Here is a 21,603-nt window from a genome sequence, read left to right on the forward strand (position 1 = left end):
TAGTGCAGAATGAAAAGGTGAGAGAAGAAATGCAAAAGGAACAGCCAATGGTGGTTAAGGGGGTGGCTTCTGGCTGGGTTCCAATCCCAGCTCAGGTACAAGCTGTGTGACCTTGAGAGAATGAGTTAACCACTCTGTGTCTGTGAAAGAGGTAACAGGGCCAAACTCACAGTGTTGCTATTGAATACTCACATGTTAAATGAGTGATGACATGAAAAGTGCTAAACTGTGACTGACCCTCAGGGAGGAGGGCCTATTATTGTTTTAGTGGCAACTGTACATTCTCTGATGATGGGGACTGACTGGGTTTTCATTTTCATGTGTATATTTTTTAATGAGATGGGTATTATTTGTACCAATATTGCTGGTAAGAAGAGGCAAGAGGCTAGGGTTTGTAGTGAGATGGAATTTCTATAAATGCGTGGGGGAGTTAGGTGGGTGTTGGAAAAGGAGAACGAAATATCTGGGCACTTTTAAAAGGAGATGGGAACACTCTGATACCTGGCTCACTTGAGGGAAATGACCAGGGCCCTGGGTATCCTGAGAAAAAGCAGATAAGCCTGGGGAACCACTCCAAGGAAGATGGCTGCAGGAAGACAGAAAGAGTTCCCACCTGGGAGTAAGGAATAGCAATGTCCCCCCACCCCAACGTATTTAGTCCCTTCCTCAGAATGTTAGAGAAAACCAATGGGATTTGAAAAACAACACCACCACCACCACTTGGGGTGAATTCTCTGGGTCACTTGCTTTGCTTACCACAAAGTGTTGTGAGATAAAACAAGAAGGCCTGGGATCAAACACAGGGCCTGGAGAACAGGGTGGTGCGCAATAATTGTTGGTTCTCTTCCCTCCTCCTCTTAGCGAGCTAGGATTTTCGTTCAACACGTAGAGAAAAATACCTCTGCCTGCAGATGGGGGCTACAGAGATGAACCCAGAATGTACATTGGAAATGACTATAAAACCCAGGTCTATGTGTGAATATGCATCCAGCTGAATATAGAAGCATGCGACCTGTACCTGTAAGATGCCTAATTTGTGTCTAATTCACACCCTGAGATCCTGTTAACTAGAGCAAGGGAGTCTGTGCCCTTTCAGTATTTAAGGTGTGACTCTGGGAGAACACAGTGAAGACAACACACAGAGAATCTGAATCTCAGGAGGGTGGTGTACTGCAAGAATTTTTAAAACATGCAATACCTGACTATTTAGTCAGGGGCACTGACCTCTTTTCCCTTGGATCAAGCACATCAAACTTGCCAGCCATGAGTTTGACATGCTTGCCTTAGGTTGTCAAATAAAAAATGACAGCAGCCAACACAAAGCTGCCTGATGTGAATGCCCTGTCTTCAACCATAAATATATGGGTTATATAATAGAGTTGCATCTTATCGGTTATATCACATAAGAAGGTTGCATCTGATTGGTTAATTCTTGGTACCAGAAATTCTTATATACACTACTATAGGCACCTGATACACGTTACTATTGTACACTATTCTTGTGTGACATGCATTAATTTTCATGGCAATCAATCAAAACTGTACCTATTTCTTTTGTCAGATTGGCAAAAATAATTTATTTTTTGGTGTGCTGCAGAATTATAGTGCTAGTTTCTGCGTGCCATGAGATAAAAAAAGTTGGAAATGGCTGGTGTAGACAAATGAGGTTCGGAATTCCTAAGAATCTCTGGTGGCTGACCAGCACAGAAAGGGTTGGTTAAATGAGGCCAGCATCCTGCTCTGATGCTGGAAACTGTTACATGTGGGTCGCTGTATGTTAGAAAGATGTTCCATTTGAGCTGAAATCTGGCTCTCTGTCACCTCTACCCCACTGTTTCTCATTTGTTCAAAACAAACAAGCAAGCAAAAAAATTTATTTAACGATCGTTTACTTAACACTGATTTATGGGCTCCAGGAGCCCAACACTGTGAGGCTGGAGTGAACGAGTGAAGAAATGCAGGGGCAGTGGACACCGAGAAGGGGTGTACGCATCTGGAACGGTCATGGGCTTGCATGTGGAAGGTGGGCTGAGGAGGAGCAAGACCACAGAAATGTCTAGAGCAGGCGTCCTCAAACTTTTTAAACAGGGGGCCAGTTCACTGTCCCTCAGACCGTTGGAGGGCCGGACTATAGTTTAAAAAAAAACTATGAACAAATTCCTATGCACACTGCACATATCTTATTTTGAAGTAAAAAAACAAAACGGGAACAAATACAATATTTGTATTTGCATGTGGCCCGCGGGCTGTAGAGAGAGCAGTGCCCTCAGAAAACAGACACTTCTTCTGTGCAAATCCCTGAAATCCCGGCAGGGAGTGATGGGCCCTTCACTTCTAATTTGCAGGTTACACACCATGGATGCCTCGGAATGACTATGAGCGGAGAGCAGCATGGCACAGTGCGTCAGGCTGCGGGCTCCGGGACCAGGCAGCTAAGTCAAAATCTCATCTGTCACTTAGTATTAGTGGGATGTCAGTGAGGCACTTAACTTCTCTGTTTACGTTTTCTCATCTGTGAAATGGTTATAATAGCAAGTTTGCTGTGGGGATCCAGTGAGCTGAGGACAAGCAAATGCTAATGGTGTTCCTGGCTAACACAGTGGAGTCTGCCTTGACTTCTCTCACTCCCCACAGCCAATCTGCAACAAGTCCTATTGGCTCTCCCTACCTTCAAAATAGGTTCAGAATCTGACCACTTCCACCACTGCCACCACTGCCTCTCACCTGGGTTACTGCAATAACCTCCTAAGTGGCTCATAACACAGCAGTCATAGTCCTGCTATGAAAACATAAGTCAGATCATGACACCTCTCCCTCAAACTCCTTCATGGTCCTTGATCTGACCATGGGTAAAAGCCACAAGGCTCTACGGCGAATGCTAATATTTATACTTACCCTGGTATTACTGATAATAATACTTATATTACTATGTCTAGTATATATTATATATAACTATATTATTGTATTGTAATATATTATATGTAATATTATAATAGTAATATGATTTATGTAATGTATAATGTACATGCAATATATAATTATATATGTAACACATAATCCTATATAATAAAGAGCTAATATGCAAATGGTCTTTGTGCCCTCACGCCGCGGCCAGGAGACCTGAGGCCGTGCCCCCCCCGCCTGGCGTGGCTTGACGGGGGTGGGGCCAGCTGGGTCAGGGTCTCGCGCAATTTTGAGGTGTGCGCAGTTGGGTGGGGACTTGACTCTGGGTCCCGTGGCGCGCCCCAGACTCTGACAGGAGGAAGATTTTTATATACATTTTACTAATTTTCCTTCATCTCTGACACTTCTATTATAGAGAAAGGGCAAATAGCAATATTAAAATATTTCCTCTAATTAATTCCCTTTTAATGTGCATGAATTTTGTGCACCGGGCCACTAGTATATTATAATAGTATTTTGCTATGAAAGTTAACAGATGAATCATTAAATTTTATTCAAGATGGTTGTCCAATTATACATACTAGTATATATATATATATATATATATACACACACATGTATATAAATATTGGAATATAAATAAATTTTTCACATACACACACATATATATGCATCTATATGCGTATGTGACTATACTTTAGGTTAAAATATAGTTTTAAGATTAGAAAAATAGGTTAAAATATAGTTTTAAAATTAGAAAAATATAAACCTAAGGGTAGCAACTTCTTTACAGAACTAACTGGATTGTAATAGAACAAATGATTCTCGACATATAATAAATATGTTCAAAAATTGATTATTGTGCCTGGCCGGTGTGGCTCAGTGGTTGAGCTTCAACCCATGAACCAAGAGGTCACCAGTTTGATTCTCAGTCAGGGCACATGCTCAGGTTGTGGGCTCGATCCCCAATAGGGAGTGCTTCTTTTTCATTGATGTCTCTATCACTCTATCCCCCTCCCTTCCTCTCTCTCTAAAAATCAATAAAAACGTATTTTAAAAAATTGATATTGCTGTAAACATTTTTGAGATGCATTAACCTAGTGCCCAGGAAATGGTAAATATAGAATATCTATCCTTGAGAATCTGAGTGGCATTCTTGTCATCTTCTTTTTCTGGAGCTGCTGTGAGGCTCATTCATATACACACATATATATCAAAATGCTTTTCAAGCCCTAAAGTACTACATAAATTTCAAGTATTATTCTTTTCTTTCAATAAATTAGACAGACTTACATTTTGGACAAGCTAGTCAAGCCCAATGCTGAGTTAATCCATTTTTGAAGTTTCAATGAAGCAAAAGCTATTTAAATATTATATTCAAAGTATCAGTATAATAAAACAACAAGAACAAGAACCCCCGTTAGCACGTCCCACTGTATGTGAAGTGAACAGGAACGTGATGGAGTACTGACATTCATTTCACTCCAAATTAAACACAGCATCACCACAAACCTCAAGAGATAATAAGAGGTTTTGTGTTTGGTTAATACTGGGAATTCTACAGGCACGGGTAGAATTATATTTGGTTGGCAAAAAGCCAATCAAACATCACACTTGTCATAGAAGTAGGTGGTCAAAAACCCCACTCTTGTCATTGAAGCTGTTGGCTACAGTTGCTTACACTATCTGGATCGCAACATCTTTTGTCATTCATTTTGAAGATAAAATATTAAGAAATGAGACAAAATGAGGGCTAATGAAAAAGATATTAAGTTAGAATTGACCTTGGGGAAAAAATAGACAGAGCACATCACATAAAAACAAAGAATAGAATTGGGTTTTTCAAGTGGCATCGTCAGACAGATACAGTCTTTGATTTTATCTCTTCAGGACAAATGGACTCAGCAACCAAGGTAAGAGGGAGATGCATTCACAGCCTTTTCTCTGTTCTTAAAATACATGCTGTAAATTTTCTAAAGGTCATAGTACATATTTCAAAAGAAGTCCACTTTTGCTGGAAGTGTGTGCTCTTTCATATGTCTGGCTTTGTGTAATCCTATATAATAAAGAGCTAATATGCTAATTAGATCGAATAGCAGAACGACTGTCCAGATGACCTTCCGGACAACCTTCCGGATGAAGCCAGGGCTGCGACGGACTGCGAGGGCCGGCCGAGGCAGCTGGGGCTGCAAGGGCCGAGCCCCTTGCACGAGTTTCGTGCATCGGGCCTCTAGTCTACATATATATATATATAGATATGCCTAAGTGACTGTCCGACCGTTATCCTGGTAGCTATGACGTGCAATGACCACCAGGGGGCAGACGCTCTGACCAGTAGAAGAGGGAGACCGATTCGTAGTGGGCTAGGTTGCTGCTGGGGCACTGTTGGCCCTAAATCTGCTTCACCTGCACCCTGGACCCAGAGATCGGTTTTGGCCTGATCCCTGCAGGCCAGGCCAAGGGACCCCACTGGTACACAAATCCGTGCACCAGGCCTCTAGTAGTATATAATGGCTCTCTAATAAATTTAACCACGAAAAAAATTTTTTAATGTGCCTGCATTCTGCTAATTTATAAAAAAACAGGATGCTGTCAGATAAAATTTCATGAAAATGATCTACAAACCAGACTGTCAAAAGTGAAAGGTACTCAGGCACTACTTAGGGGCAAGGCGTATAAGGAAACCACTGGACAGGTTTCCCATGACTGTAGGGAAACAATGTACTGGAACGGAGCTCACATTACCCTGATTTGCAAGTTACTGTGAGGTCACAGGAAATCCTGAAATGTTTTCCACATTTTCTTTTATACATTTTATGTCAAATTTCCTGCAATTGAAATCATAAACCCTCCTACTGCTGGAATCTCCTCTGGAGGAAAGGGGATCCTGTGACATTCCCCCATGAACACCTAATAACTCAACTCCTACCAGGGTAACAAGAAACTGAAAGACAGAATTGAAAATGGACTCTGATAAGGCTGAAATGTCAGATGCCCTAACTCTTTCGAATGAAAACCAAACTGTTATTAGGACAACTCTCAAAGTGCATTTAATCTAGTGACGGTGGACTTTTCTTTAGAATAAGAGATAACAGAAGAAATGATAGGCTGTCCCAAAGACATAAGCCCACCATTTCCCCAAATCTCTCATCCAAAATGTATTTGTGGATTTATGTTCTAATTTTAAAATGGAATTTTTCTATGTGGCTATTCTTAACGTGATTCACGCTCCTGACAGCCGTACTTTATTGTCCCCACTATGTTTATGAAAGGATCAGTCAGATTTAAGTAAAAGGTCCGCATTTAAAATATTCTCTCAGGATTTATTACAACTGTGGAATTTAAAAATAGCTTTTAAATGGTCAAATGCTGCATTTTAATATAAATCCAAGCCAAACGACTCAGGTTCCTTCATGAATAGAAATTTTTTTTAAGGTTTGTTGAATCATGAGTTATGAGGACACATTACCTCTCCTGACATGTCAGGGGCCATCGGGACAGCGGGCCACAGAGATGAGTAGATTCCGAAGAACACCACCCAGAGCGCGATGCTGCCCCAGATCGCTACGTGGCTGAACTGCGGAGGAAGGGGATCGGAGTCAAAAGACTGTTAGGTAGATGGAGTACACAAACACTAACAACGCCTTCACAAATTCCCTTATTAACTTTTTATTACACCGATAAAATATTATCTCTGGGCATTTCTAAATAATTATGTGTGTGTGTGTGTGTGTGTGTGTTTTAACTGGATCTTCTGTTAATTGCTACTCTTTTCTCACAACAATTATGATGTCTGTGGTCCTGGCATTTGGAACGGTTCTTTCTCTACCTCCTTTGTGGGTCTCTCCTCTTAGTCTTTTTTATTTTTTTATTTTTAGAGAGAAAGGAAGTAAGTGGGGAGAGAGAGAGAGAGAGAGAGAGAGAGAGAGAGAGAGAGAGAAACATGGACGGACTGCCTCTTGCAAGCCCCCTACCAGGGATTGAGTCCAAAACCTGGTCATGTGCCCTGACTGGGAATCGAACTGGCAACGTTTTGGTGCACGGGATAATGCCCAACCAACTGAGCCACACAGGCCAGGGCACTCTTATATTTTTAAAATCCCCTACCATTTTTAAGCTTTCTTGATTTTTCTCTCTGCATGCTCTCACTGAGAGATGTTAGACATTTGTGTGAATACTATTTTTTTTTTTGTCCATGACAATCAAATCCAAATTTCTTATGCCAATCTTTCCCCTGAGCACCAAACTTAATTTTTTTTTCTTTTTTACTAAATCTGTCTACCTGGATGTGACTATACTTCAAAACTAAGGTACCTAAAATGGAACTTGTTTTATCCATACTGGGTATTTACAAATGTCTGAGGACAAATCTTTTGCTAATATTATTAGTCTTCAGAATCATTTTGCACTAGGTTTTCTGCCAAACGCCAGTCTTGTGACACACTCTACTAAGAAACAATTCCTTGTCTGTCAGTTTAAAAGCCTCCCCTATTCCTGGGATATTCACAATATACAATTATACATTGAAGGCTCTGAGAAGTCTTGTGGTAAATAAACTTGTTTTACTCAATATTTCCAAACAAGAATCCCTGGTTCTCCCTCCTCCATTCCTGACCCCCCACAATTAATAACCTGTAGAAGGAACTAGGGCTAAAGGATACATAAAGTCAGAATGAAAATCTACAAAAAAAGTGGCAATAACACATAAGTAAACGTGACATTTCTAGTTTGAGATTAGAGATACTCTTACCCATGTCCAATATGATGTCTCCAATCCAGCTTTCAAACACACAGTTATCACCACAAACTAAAATGCAAGGGAAAATGTTATTTTTAAAATAAATATGATAGTTCATAGAATGATTGAAAGTGAGATATATAAAGAACAGGTATCTCTGAATTAGATGATGGAACTACATTATTCCCAGACCTTGTACATCTAACAAGAATCAAGTGAATTGGCTATTGGCTGGTGGCTGAACATTATGACCAGAACTGTCCATCAGCATTGCACCCCTGCCTCCCCCACAGCCTTGCAGTCCATCCATAAGGCCCCTGAGCATGTGTCTGCCTGCTTCTTGTTCACTTCATGAATAGTGATGGAGGCTATGTCTGCAGTTACTTGGGTTTTAAAGCCTGCTTTAATTTTACTTTATATCATTTTTAATGCATAGGGCCCCCTACTTTCTGAATTTTAAAGATCATTCTAAAAGTAATATAAATGGATATTTAGAAATCTAAACACTTACTTTGTAACCTAACTTACAGTAAAACTCTGCAGAGCAGGATATAAGAGCTTGTTATATGCTGTAAATACCACCCCTCATCGTCGGTGACTATGCTACTAATTCTGAAGTAAGGGAACGAGGTTTAATGAACCGCCCTGTGTTTTCCATGGGATCACACAATGGTTACATGGACTTGGCCTGGAGTCAGACCATGTGTGCTCAAGACTCCATCATTTATTAGCTGTTTCAGTTAAAAAACAAGGCAAGTTCCTTGACATCTCTGTGTCTCAATTCCTTCATCTGTGAACTGGGACTGATAAAACTTACCTACCTTATTGGGGTTTGAGTATAAAACACTAAAAACTGTGCTTAGCACTGTACTTGACCAATGATTGTATATTTATAATCAATACAATTTTATACATTGTCAGTAGTCAAGGGAAGTCTACAGTGGTGAAAGTGTGATGTTGGTGAAATGTCCCCAAAGAGTGGAGATTTCTCTCCCATCATAGTTATCATGAGACTCTAGAATAATCACTGCTTAAACACCCAAGAATAGTAAAAGCAAAAATATTAACAAGGACAGTAAAATAAAACTGAGGAAAAAGGGATAAGGAAGAGAACAAGGGCAAATGGGGGGAGGAATCAGAGTAAAGAGGGAACATTGAAAATAACAGCAACCAAAGTACTATAAAGTCAGTGAACCTAAATGACATTTTAATAACCTAACGTGGAACCATCTTTTACTAATCAAAACATCTCATTTCATTCTTAAAGGGAAGTGCAACGAACCCTTAAATCCAGAAATGCAGGCATTTAAATTTGAAAATAAAATGAGCACATATGGAAGGATTCCCTTTTACATGCAAACCAGGCAAATGTCCTGCACTCACCGTGTAAACAAAGTTGCCCAACAGCAGATAGTCGGAGGTTTTCCCATTTCCAAACACAGTACCTACATGAAAAGAAGAGAAGCTTGTTAGAAAAGAAAATAAACAAGGTCCTTTCAGAATCCATTCAAAGATAAATCAACTCAGAAGTGGCGAGCAAAAGAATGGTAACCAAGGGCCACACAATGGAGCTAGAAATAAGGCTAAAATGTGTGCTGACGGAGTCTCACAAAGTTGCTATGAATATGGGTCACAAATTGAAAACAAATTTCCATGAGCCAATATGAAGGAAACCTGACTTGCTAACCAATTCTCAGGGCCCATGAGATTTAAAAAAAAAAAATCAAACTAATTGTTCAAGCAAAGCTTAATGCTGTGAGCACTGAGACAGGAGGAGGCCTCTGAACCCTTAAGAGAGAACTTTGATAACAATATAGATGAGGGTTTAGGAAGCCTTCAAGGGTATTCTTAAAATTAAACCGGCTTTTTGGGTTACTATGAATGTTTTTATTGATTTTTAGAGAGAGAGGGAGAGAGGGATCAAACCTGCAGCCCGGGTACGTGACCTGACCAGGTATAGAACCGGTGACCTTTTGGTGCAGGGGAGGATACTCAACCAACTGAGCAACACTAGCCAGGGCTTGACAGCTTTTTCAATGCGGGTGCATGACAATGAGGAATGTAATGACTGGTAGTATAGTGACATCTCTATTGTGCCAAGGTACCAGCAGTTTTACCCATCACTGCTTTTGTATCAGCGGTGAAAAAGATAAATAATGTCTTGATAATATTACAAAATATTTGAAACTGACATTTTGACCTCCTGGACCTAATGGACCACTAAAAAGTCATAGGTATTCCCAGATGTCTGTAGACCACACTTTGAGAACTGCTGAAGTAAGGGAATAAGTAAGTTTATTTGAAAAAGTAAACTTTAACTGGAGAACTTGTCTAAGGTCAAGGAATCCTGAATTGTACGCTGGATTTCAATATCCCATGGCTCCAAAAAGTGGAAGTAATTCAAATATCCATCAACTGATAAATGGATAACAGAATGTGGTATAGACATACAATGGAATAGTTTTTGGTCAAAAAGAGGAATGAAATACTGAGTCATGCTGCAACAAGGATAAACCAAGGTTACATATGACATGATTCCACAGAGACAAAATCCACAGAGATGAAAATTTGTGGACACTGGGGGCTGTGGGGAAGGTGGAGAGGAATCGGAAGTGACTGCTAATGGGTATGGATCTCCTTTATGGAGTGATGGAATGTTCTGGCATTAGACAGTGGTGATATTTGCATTATTCTGTGACTATACTAAAAACCACTGAATTGCGTAATTTAAAAAGGTGAATTTTATGGTACGTGAATTATATCTAAAAAAAAAATTCCCAGCGTGCTTCCCTAGTCTAAATCTACTTTAATTAGATTTCTCACCACACTCATTTCCGTGGCCTAGAAAATGAGAAGTATTTACTGCTGCACTGGCAAAGAAATTCATAAAGACACGAGATCAAAATCTCTGACTAGAGCATGAAACCGCTGCCTTCTCATAACATTCACCCACCCCATTCATGCTGCAGGCCCTTGTTAACACGCTGACAATGCACTGAGTGCCTACAATGAGCCAGGCTCTGTTCTAAGTACTGCACATACAACAGTGAACTAAGCGAACAATTCCCTCATCTTCTGGAGCTTTGATTCCAGCAGAGGAGAAAGACAATAAAGAATAAGCAAAAATGTCACACCTCCATAGACAAGTACCATGAAGAAGAAACAAGACGACAATGGGATAGTGACAGGGGCAGTGGGGACAGGGGTGGCTTTCAGATGAAGGTGATCTGAGAGGGCCTCTCTGAGCATGAACCTGGGGAGTGAGGGAGAGAGCTGGCAGGAACGTCTGGGTGAAGAAAGGATATGCATGGAGGCATGGGTGAGGGGAAGTGGGGGAGGAAATCAGATGAAGGTCCGGGCTGTGGATTCTGCCCTGAGTGTGACAGAAGTCTGTGGGTTTTGAGAAAGGGTTATGCATGGAGGCATGGGGAGAAGGGAAGTGGGGGAGGAAATCAGATGAAGGTCGGGGCTGTGGATTCTGTCCTGAGTGTGACAGAAGTCTGTGGGTTTTGAGAAAGGGGCGCCAGGTCTGATGTACATATTGCAAGAACTGCTCTGGCTGCGGGGGGAGAACAGACTATGGGTGAGCAAGGACGCATGGCCAGCCCTCTTCCGTGGGCAGTCATTAACTCGCAGTCAGCGAGGCATGGCCTGTACCTCCAAGGGACTGACAGACCCCTGGGTGGAGTTTTAATGGCTAGTTTGGGGGCACAGGCACCGGATGGCCGGCTGTCTTCCTCGGGATCCCAAGGCAGCTCCAGCTTAGGCAACGCCGAGATCTCTTTCCTACAGTGGCCACTTCATCATTTTTATGCGTATAGGAAATTCACCATGATCCCATTTCTCAAAGCTGACAGAGTCACTTCACTTCCTCAACACAAGCAGAGAAAAAGCTTACACTCCACGCTGAACGTAAAAACAGATTAAAACTCTCATTCAAGACCGGCTCAAGTCTCCTTGGAAATACTAGCATGTCTGATTAGGCACAGCATAAAGAGCTTGATACAAGCCTCGTAGGTATAATAAACAGACTACATAAAATATTAGCACCATTGTCTTCAAACAATGCATCAACAGAGGACAAAAAGAGCCCTAAAATTTAATTCTCTGCAAGTTGGGAAAACATGAGAAGTAGAGAAGAAAGGCTTTGCATATATTAAATCACTTTCTCCCAAAGGAATAATAAAACTCTTAAAAGTGTATACGACTTTGGGATGCATGTATTTTAGGTTAAGGAAGACCATATAATGAAACTGCTATGAGTTTTAACATATACCGACAATGAGCTAGTTTTCTAAAAAAAAGTAAAAAGTCATTTATTAGCATTCGTATCCTTTCTACTTACCATACTGAAGGGCTTTTAGTGGAAACCAAAACAGAATAACGGAGTGGAAGAGGCCATTTAAACAATGAACCCAGAAAACCTGGGGGAAAACAAAAATCCATGAGAACCATTTGCGATAAACTAGCTCTGTGAACTCTGACCTCTCTTTTTATCTGTGGGCTAGATTCACAAAACGTGGGTCTGTCGGGCCACCACTGTGAATTAATAGAACTGACAGACACTTTCTGCCTCTTAGACCTTCATGGGTCATTTATTTATTGTTATGTTTCTCAAAATGTTTTTGCAGCTTCACTGAAAATTTTCGTACCTTTTAAAACCAAGCATTAAACGTTTAAATTTCTGCCTGAAAAAAAAAATTTAAAATAATGCAGAGCCTGAAATTCTTTTAAGGAGGACCATATTCATAATTGCAGAAGAAGAGAGTTTTGAAAAGATCGTAATTTGGTCAAATCCTTACTTTCTCTTTCCCATGTGCAATAAAAATGTAAACTTTTCAATGGTAGGGATATAATGCATTCATATTCTCTCTCGGTCTCTCTCCATATATAGGTATTTTATACATACACACACATATGATATACTAAAACTAGCAGGTATTACATTTAAATTGTGCAATTCCTTAGAGTAAAGCATTGTCAATATAACTGAATTTATAAAAAGCTTTTCACAATTTTTAATACCTGTCAACATCAAACTTTCTACAGTTACAATATCATTTAACAGTTTATTAGTTTGTACATCAATTGTACTTTAAGAAGAACAAGAGAGCCAGTATCACTGGTATGCTCTTTGTAACATGGCTAGGAAAGATTAAATTCTAGAAAAACTGTTTAGCATTCTTATGGCCCTTTGAACAATCGCAGTTTGTCATTTAAAAAGTGATTCTTGCACGCCAGACTTATGCTAAATAAATTGTCGTGTATTAATAGTTTTAAGCTGTTCAAACAACAGAAATTAAGTTGCCTGCCTCCCAAAATTTTCCACTGTGATTTCAATCTCCTTTGTTAGTTCACGCAGCCACACTGGATTGTATGATCCAATTTACGCTCCAATACATTACACATTTGAACTTGTGTTCCTCATTAACCTTTGTCTCCTCTCCTCACTATGTCATCACCACACGTTTTCATTTGACAGAAAGCACAGGTGGGTGCAAGAAAAATTAGTTCTACTTTTCCATTTTCCTGACCGCTACTTATTGTCACATGCTAATCCTTTAACCCCTGTCCTGACCTCAGAACCTCCGACCCTTTTTACCATAACAAACGTAATCATCGTCATTCAGGGCAACAATGCTGCTACACTGGGGGCCCACGGCAACCGCTGTGTACACAAGTATGCATTTTGTGGCCATTTGCCCCTGAATTTTAAAACACGTCTATGGGATTTAATCAAAGAATCTTCACTGAAATCATTAAAAAACCCGTCAACCCTCCCTATAAAAAATGGTGGGCAGTTCATGTGTGTACAAATTCTCAAATGGATACAGAAGTTCGGGGATGGCAAAAGTAGGTTTACAGTTGTTCATAGGGAAGAAGACAAATAATAAAATAATATTACAAGAATGAACTCTTTCATGTACTCACAGCTGGAGACCTACTTTTGCCTGCCCCTGTATAATCTATTTGGGTTGATCTGATGACTTTTTGAAATGCATGGGCTCTGCAGACAATGAAATACTTTGTAAACAACCAAAAAAAATTGTCAAGTTTGCAAGGAAGGATGCATTCACATTAAAACTATACTACCCAGGCCCTGACCGGTTTGGCTCAGTGGACAGAGCGTCGGCCTGTGGACTCAAGGGTCCCGGGTTCGATTCCGGTCAAGGGCATGTACCTTGGTTGCGTGCACATCCCCAGTAGGGGGTGTTCAGGAGGCGGCTGATCGATGTTTCTCTCTCATTGATGTTTCTAACTCTCTATCCCTCTCTCTTCCTCTCTGTAAAAAATCAATAAAATATATTAAAACAAAACAAAACAACAACAACAAAAACAATACTACCCAGTACACCTTATCCCAGGCCACAAAAACGCAATGGTGCAAAGGGCATTCGAGGATGTGGCTGTCCAGGAATGGCTTTGGGTGATCCTGTGGAATCTATGTTTATAAGCGACAGAACCATGGCCCATTGTGTGGCTGAGAAGTTCACTCTGGAGGGAGCACTGTGGTGCCTGAGCCACGGTCGTTTGGGGGCCTGTGGCTGAGGTTGATACAAGAGTCTAGGTCGCTGAGAATTACTGTTCGTATGTCAGTATGTCTGAACATGCCGAGCTCTCAGATAAATTTTTCAGGGAAACAAGAGCTCGCAGAGCACTGTGGCTGCCTATCTGAAAATACCCACCATAGGTAACGAACGTTACAGCAAGGTGGTGGAATTGAAGACAAACTGGATATCATAAATAAGTTTTTAAAAATCCAAAAATAAAACATTCAAAAATAAAGGCATAGACATTTCATATCACAAATTGGAATAGTTTCAAGAGACTACTAAAAATACTTTCCAGAACTAATGGTCTTAAGCCCAAGAACTCTTTCATTTTTTTAAAAAATTAACCATATTCAGTTACTTAAAATAATGCCATCAAGTTGTATGTACGTGCACACCTGGCCATGCATGCACAGTGCATCCATGAAGACCTCATCTCAGAAGATGAACAACATCCTGGCTATAAACTCAACACCAACGTTTATGGTGTGAGGTTAGAGACGCTGAAACACCTGTTTCATTTTATTTTCTTGGTATACTCAGAAGAAATGTCATTTGAGAGCTTAAAAAATATTTAAGATTTCCTACACTAACTGTCCTGAATTCAAAACACCCAATCTAGGTTACATCTCATTATTAGTAACATGCTAACAGACATGTACTCTATTAAATGAGAACAATTTTGTTTTATTAAAGTTTCAAAATGACATCCATCTTGACTGTTAGAAAATTAAAAAAAAAATTCTGCCTCACACTAAACCAAAACTAGAATTCCTAGAAAATACTTTAGAACATATACTTGCAGGGAAGGAAACTGCAGAAAATGAGCTATTTTTGTGGTTGGGTGAATAAATACCAGGGAGCACCAGAGATGACAATAGCCCATGCCATGCTATGCAGGATAAAAACCCAGAATATGATTTTAGATAAAATGCTGGCTATTTTATCTTGTATTTTAATTTTTATGGCTTGGAAATACTGAGTGTTATGACTGAGGTTTTTTTCCCCAGAGACTATAATTTGTAATGCTCGATACAAACAATATAATACTCTGCAGAGGACAAAGTTAGTTCATAAAACAGGTAACGAGTAGAGAATGCTCCACCGCCCCTCACCACTTCACACATGCAAAGAAATCCTGCTCAGTCTTGGGTGACCGACCTCCGTGAAGGGCAAGGCTGCAGAGACTGGCAGTCAGGGGGCCAAAGGGACCCTCATGTCTGTCTGTCTGCCAGACCCAGTTCCCTGCTGCCTGGCAAGTCCCAGTGAATCACGGTTACATTTTAATTTTATAACAACAGAAACAAAAACCTTGTCAGTCCATATCAGAACCTTAGGTAAGCCTGACTCGCCACGGTCAACATCCTGGAGTTGTTTCCCTGGTTCTGGGAGACCAGATGCCCCAAGTAATTAAAGCAGCAAAGCAACCCCCCCCTCCCCCCGAATGTGTGGCAGGACGTCATATCCTACCTTGGTGTTGAAGTCCAGGGCGTTCTGAGACGTTTTGTATAATTCAGGATACTTCAACATATTCTCTTTCCTGCATGATCTCTCAAATATGCCCAGCGTTAAGGGAGGCATTGCTGTAAACATCTGAAGTACACAAACGGGTCATTACACCAAGCAGCCAAAGGCAGGTGAACCTTTATCTCAAAGTATTCAACGAAACAGGAAAAACCAAATGTTTCAGACTTACCACATTATAAAGACCTATACACCATCTCTCAAAGAGGATCTGTCCAGAAAAGCCATTAACAAAGGCAAACCAGATCTAGAAAGAAAACAAAACCCCGCAAATTAGGACACACAAAAATAAGTGCATTGTGCAGAATCTGTTGTGTACTCAACCACTGCATAATAGCATAATATTTTCATGACTCTCTTGAAAATGGTGTTTCTTTGCTTTACTTTATAATTTGAAGGGATGTTTTCACAAGGGATCTGTTATTTAAGCCAAAGTTGGTTCCTCTTGTTGAAAAAAATAAAACTCCACAATTCTGTATCAACAGGCAATTGCAGATTTAAAAAAAATTAAATGTAATATTTTCTAAAAGGCACTTCAAGGAATATATTTTATGCTATTACACTTTTAGAACTTTATTTCCCTTTTAAAATATCTCCTGATAGTTATTTAAAGATTATTATTGTTTTTATTATAAAAGAGCACGTTTATTTAGAAGGTGAAAAAATTTCCTATAATAATACCATCACCATTTATTTTCTTCTGTGTTAATTGCATTCATATATTTCATTTATATACATTCATAAATTTACCTTGCAGGAAACCTACTGCATATAGATAGTATCATGTCCTGCTCCTCTCCCTCTTCTCCTCATGTAATATGCATTTTCTTAAGTTGTTACATATCCTTTAAAATGATGTTAATGGATATATAACCTCTAAGGGTGGCTATAACTATTATTTAGCATGCTTCCAGATTTATCTATCTGTATATATAAAAGCCTAAATGACTGAATGACCAGACGACCAGTAGCTATGATGCGCACTGACCACCAGGGGGCAGATGCTTAACGCAGGAGCTGCCCCTAGTGGTCAGTGCGCTCCCACAGAGGGAGCACCGCTCAGCTGACTGACCGGTGCCAGATGCCAGGCTCACGGCTGGCAAGTGCAGCTGTGGCAGCGTGAGCCTCTCCTGCCTCCACAACAGTGCTATCGAGCAGCAGATGCCGCAGGCACAGCAGGGAGGGATGGTGCGGTGCCTGGTCTGAGCTTGGGCTCCTCTCCGGCTGCCTGCCACATTGCGCACTACTACATCCCTCAGGGGATGTCAGACTGCCTGGCATATGAGGATCGGGCTGAAATGGGCAGTCCGACATCCCCCAAGGAGTCCCAGATTGTGAGAGAGTGCAGGCCAGACTGAAGAACCCCACCAGTGCATGAATCCATGCACCAGGCCTCTAGTCCTATCTAATAAAGAGGGAATATGCTAATTGACCCTCATGCTGTTGCAGAGATGGAGGCACCCACAGCCAATAAGGAGGGAATATGCTAATTGACTGCCACGCCCTCAAAGATGGCGGTGCCCACAGTCACAAGATGGCGGCACCTGCCTCTGGAGTCCCCCAGTCCCTTCAGCCCCCCAGGGCTGGCCTGAGGAGCAGGCAAGCCTCGGATGTTGGCTGCTCAACCGCCCAGGACCAGCCCGAGGTGCAGGCAAGTCTCGGATGGTGGCTGCCTGAGGCTCAGGTAACCAGGGCCGACCGAGGCTTGCGCTGCTAGCAGTGGCAGCAGCAGAGGTGTGATGGGGCATCGCCTTCCTGACCCTGAGGGCTCCCGGACTGTTTAGGGGGCAAACCGGGCTGAGGGACTCCCCCTCCAGTGCATGAATTTTCATGCACTGGGCCTTTAGTTATATATAATTCTGAACTGAATGTTCTTACACAGAAGTCCCACATGTTTCTATTTCTTTAGAATAAACTCTTTTTTTTTTTTTTGGTAAAAGACAGCTTTATTGAAATATAATTGCTATACAAAAAACTGCATACATCTAATGCATCCAATTTGGTGAGTTTGAATATATGTACACCCATGAAACCATCACCACAATCAAGACAATAGACTAACACACCTCCAAAAATTTCCTGTACCTCTTTGCTTTTCTTTCTTTTTTTCCAGGATGAATTTTTATAAGTGGAATTAGTAGGTCAAACTATATACACTTTTAAAATAGTTTTTGATAATTACAGCCATCAGAATATGAAATCCGAATTTATATATTAAAATATTTTATAACTTAAATTTATGCTTTGATAAAATAAATCTTTAATTAACAGAGCTAATGTCCTTCCGTATTTTGCAATTCTCTTAAAAATAGAAACCTTAATTGTTGGCTATAAAATTAAGGGGCAATAGAGGAAAATTTTATCCAACATGTGTAAGACAAATAACTTAGAGTGATATTAGTAAATCAATAATTCCTATGTTATTTAAAACGTAATTAGAATCATGTTGATCTGGAAGAGTGAAATGTCTGGCCCAGCAATGAGATGACATAAACACAAACACAAAAGCAAAACACAACAACAAAAAACCTGTTTAGAGAAAAGCAGGCTTGACATGCCCGGCAAACGAATTTTTGAATCGGAGGTGCTGGGACTGTGCTCCACTTCACGTTTCATTTAACATCATTATGGAAGCATGAACTGCTACAAATTCACCATTTATCAATATGTACCCAGGCCGACCCCCACAATGAACACTTTCTGTACCCACACTGATCATCTTCCTGTTTATAGTGGGAAGGAGTAGAAAAATGAATGTTTGCTTCAGGAGATGAAAAAGAAAACAAAGTAGTAACAGCATGTGACAAATAAGTCCAAATTGTGTCAGGTTTGTACACACATTAACAACAACAACAAGAGCATAGAAATTGGAGTCAAATCTGAAGGTATTGCTTGCTTTGCTACATGTATTTACAGAAAAAAATTGAACATCTGTCCTAAACAAGGAGCCGGAGCATTCATTTGTGCATGCAAACTTTTAAAAAAAACTTATTAGCATCTTCATGTGAATGGAAGTTTATTCCTTAGGGTGGTGCTGCTGACTTCACCTTTTTTTTTTTTCAAGTGTTAAGTATACACAAATCGACAAGACAGACTTCAACGCTTGCTATTGTGTTTTCATATTTGACCTCTGTGAGATGTGGATTATGTGAATACATATTTGTGATACTCTGGATGATGGTAATGTCCTCTCTGAAGGTGACTGTGATCTACTGTGATATTACATACAAACAAGCTCTTTCAGGATTCCGAGGGTATGATGGAAATATAAGAAATTATTAAACCCAAACTTTCAATTATGGCCTTGCTAGTCTATGAAGACACAGTCTAATCTTCTTTGGTCTGAAGAAAGCCTAAGCGACATGCATACCAAATTTGTGTAATAGATATGAATCATCTCAAAGGTTATGGTTATAAATGCACCTGCAATCATTATCACTGAATAATACAAGAAATGTATATGAATAAATTTATTGTGTGTGAGTAAACATTTGTAAATGTGTCTAGTCTCCTAGTTTAGTTTCTTTGTACAGAACATGAGATGCTGACTCAAATGTTCTGGTATAAGCTTGGAATTTAAGAACCTCCCTTAATCTAGGAAGAGTTTTAAGTTCCAAATAATATGCAAATAAACCAACATGTCTGGATTCAAAGTTTATTTTTAAAATGCATGAATTTACTGCTTTATGACAGAAATTTTTAAATGGATAGGTATGAATACATTTTTACCTTTTTATTTTTCCTACTGAAAGATGTAAAGAAGGTTTTAGAAATTCCCTGCATTTAAAAAAGTTAGTATTCTAATTCCTTTTTTTAAAAAGGAGAAATGACTAGGTAAGAGAATAACTTTCCAACAGAGTTCCCCATATACCTTCACACAAATATTTTGGCATTCAAAGAGAAAGAGAAGTCTACCAGAAGGCTCATTTCAAGTTAGCGAGATTTGTAGCTAAAAGATACATTAGAAATATATCTCACATTATAGATACATAAAAGTCCCTCCTTTGACTCAACCCAAACCAGGTGCAGAAAGAAAACATTGGTTCCTCTGGGGAGGCATCTAAATTATTTAAATTCACAGGAAAGCCACATCCCAGCACAACATGCAGGGAAAATATCACCTCACTGACTTGACTCAAAACTTCTGGAAATTAGAAACACTACATTGTTTTGGGATCTTACCAGAAAACCTAGATGCAACCAATGGTTTGAAAGAAAAGGTCTTATCTTGGTAGGAAGGAGTCAGATGTCTCAAAGAAATTTTACAAAAATCTCTTTAGAAAAGAGCCAGTAATTCAGTGAACACCTAGGCTGCTGCAAGTGGCCACCATCAGTAAGTGCTGTAGACCGCCACCTGCCAAATCTGTATTTATTTGTTTGGCTGAAGTTTATGGCAATGGAGAGGCTAGATAGTGGCAATCCTGGCACTACAGCAATGGGAAAAGCAGTTTTTGCAGATAATCTATAAAACCCATAGAGCTCCAGCCTATGCCTTCATTAGCAAAGAAACTCCAGACCTGCCTCTCCTGGTATTCTTTTCTAAGTTCCACGTCCCAGCAGAGGCGTGGCAGTTGAAGCCGCACAGACCTTTTCCCCACAGAGCATTTTTGCATATTAAACAGCAGCTTACAAACAGTCAATGAGTCCTCTGCTCCCACGCCTGATCAGCACAAAACACTGAAAGGAGAGAGTCGAGACTGGCAGTTGTCCTCACTAGAGACATTCAATGATGTGTTTTCTGTCTATTCATTCACAGTATTGACATGAGCCATTAACATCTGCAGAACTTGTTTTAGCTGGCAAAAGTTTGGTATCTGGGAATTGATTGAAAAGGTCAATTTGTTTCCAAGATAGGTGAATTATATTAAAAATACATTTCCATAAAGTGCTCAAAGAAAAATAACTTAAATGAGATTTCCAGTAAAGTTTAGGACTTACTTCCTTTTTTTAAATTGAATTTATTGGGGTTACACTGGTTAATAAAATTACATAGGTTTAAGGTATATAATTCTATAATACACTGTATTGTGTAGTTCAACACCCCAAGTCAGGACTTACTTCCTGTTCGATATTGAAAGAATTTGGTCAGTGCTAAATATCTCATGAAGAGGCTTTAAATTAAAAACCAAGTGAAATTTAGGGCTAATCAAACACAATTCACGTAACTATGGATGAAACAGAAATTGCAGATTAGTTTTCCATTTGAGTTTAATATATTTTATTTTCCCCTATTAGTACATAAGTTTTACCCACTTCACTGCTGATTGTCAAGTGATCTAAAAAAAAAAAATAAAAAAATTTTAAAGCAGATTTCTTGCTACCAATGGCTTTAAACTCCTAGTATCTTCAAAAATATATGTAAGTAAACTATGTAAATTGATATTATTCTGAATGAGAAAAATATAATTAGAAAAGCTAGTAACTATAGAAGATACTGGCAATCATAAATAATTACTTTAGAAAAAAATCACAAATTTATATATACAATAACAATATAGTTTTTGGATCTCATAAGTGATTTTGGAGGTGTGTTTTGCTTCAAAACACAGACTACTTTAGACCAAATTAGCAGAAGTTCACAGATTATCCTGTTTGTTTCCAAGTATTTGCTTATTTTACCAAATGGGCTGTAACCTAAGTATAGATTTTTAGTAACCAATAAAGAAAACTGCCTGCACACTTGAAAACTAAGTTTCAGTTTTAGCAGCTAACTTATAATAAGAACTATGTTAAGTCAACATTTTAATAAGAAGAAAAGCATTCTTACAAAGGCATAAAGAACAGCTGAACCAAATACACAGCAGTTCCCAGCTAACCTGCCAATAGGGTCAGTGTGAAATCGAGATTTCTGTTTTGTTGACAGTGTTACTTCTCTGGTATAAAGCA

General features: G+C 39.6%; 1 protein-coding gene across 5 annotated transcripts in view; it reads right to left on the reverse strand.

Annotated features, from left to right (window-relative positions):
- Positions 1–21,603, reverse strand: part of ATP8A1 (ATPase, aminophospholipid transporter (APLT), class I, type 8A, member 1) — a 203,180-nt gene that overhangs the window by 26,580 nt on the left and 154,997 nt on the right. For all 5 annotated transcript variants that reach the window (XM_014548692.1, XM_014548694.1, XM_014548695.1 and 2 more), the window contains 6 exons: positions 15,890–15,964; positions 15,664–15,786; positions 11,988–12,066; positions 9,026–9,087; positions 7,655–7,711; positions 6,374–6,481 (listed from right to left, as the gene is read on the reverse strand). In XM_014548692.1, the coding sequence (XP_014404178.1) occupies positions 6,374–6,481; positions 7,655–7,711; positions 9,026–9,087; positions 11,988–12,066; positions 15,664–15,786; positions 15,890–15,964 (504 nt within the window). The remainder of the gene's footprint in view (positions 1–6,373; positions 6,482–7,654; positions 7,712–9,025; positions 9,088–11,987; positions 12,067–15,663; positions 15,787–15,889; positions 15,965–21,603) is intronic.

The sequence above is a fragment of the Myotis brandtii genome, unplaced genomic scaffold (assembly GCF_000412655.1).
Source record: "Myotis brandtii unplaced genomic scaffold, ASM41265v1 scaffold520, whole genome shotgun sequence".
Lineage (NCBI taxonomy): Eukaryota > Metazoa > Chordata > Mammalia > Chiroptera > Vespertilionidae > Myotis > Myotis brandtii.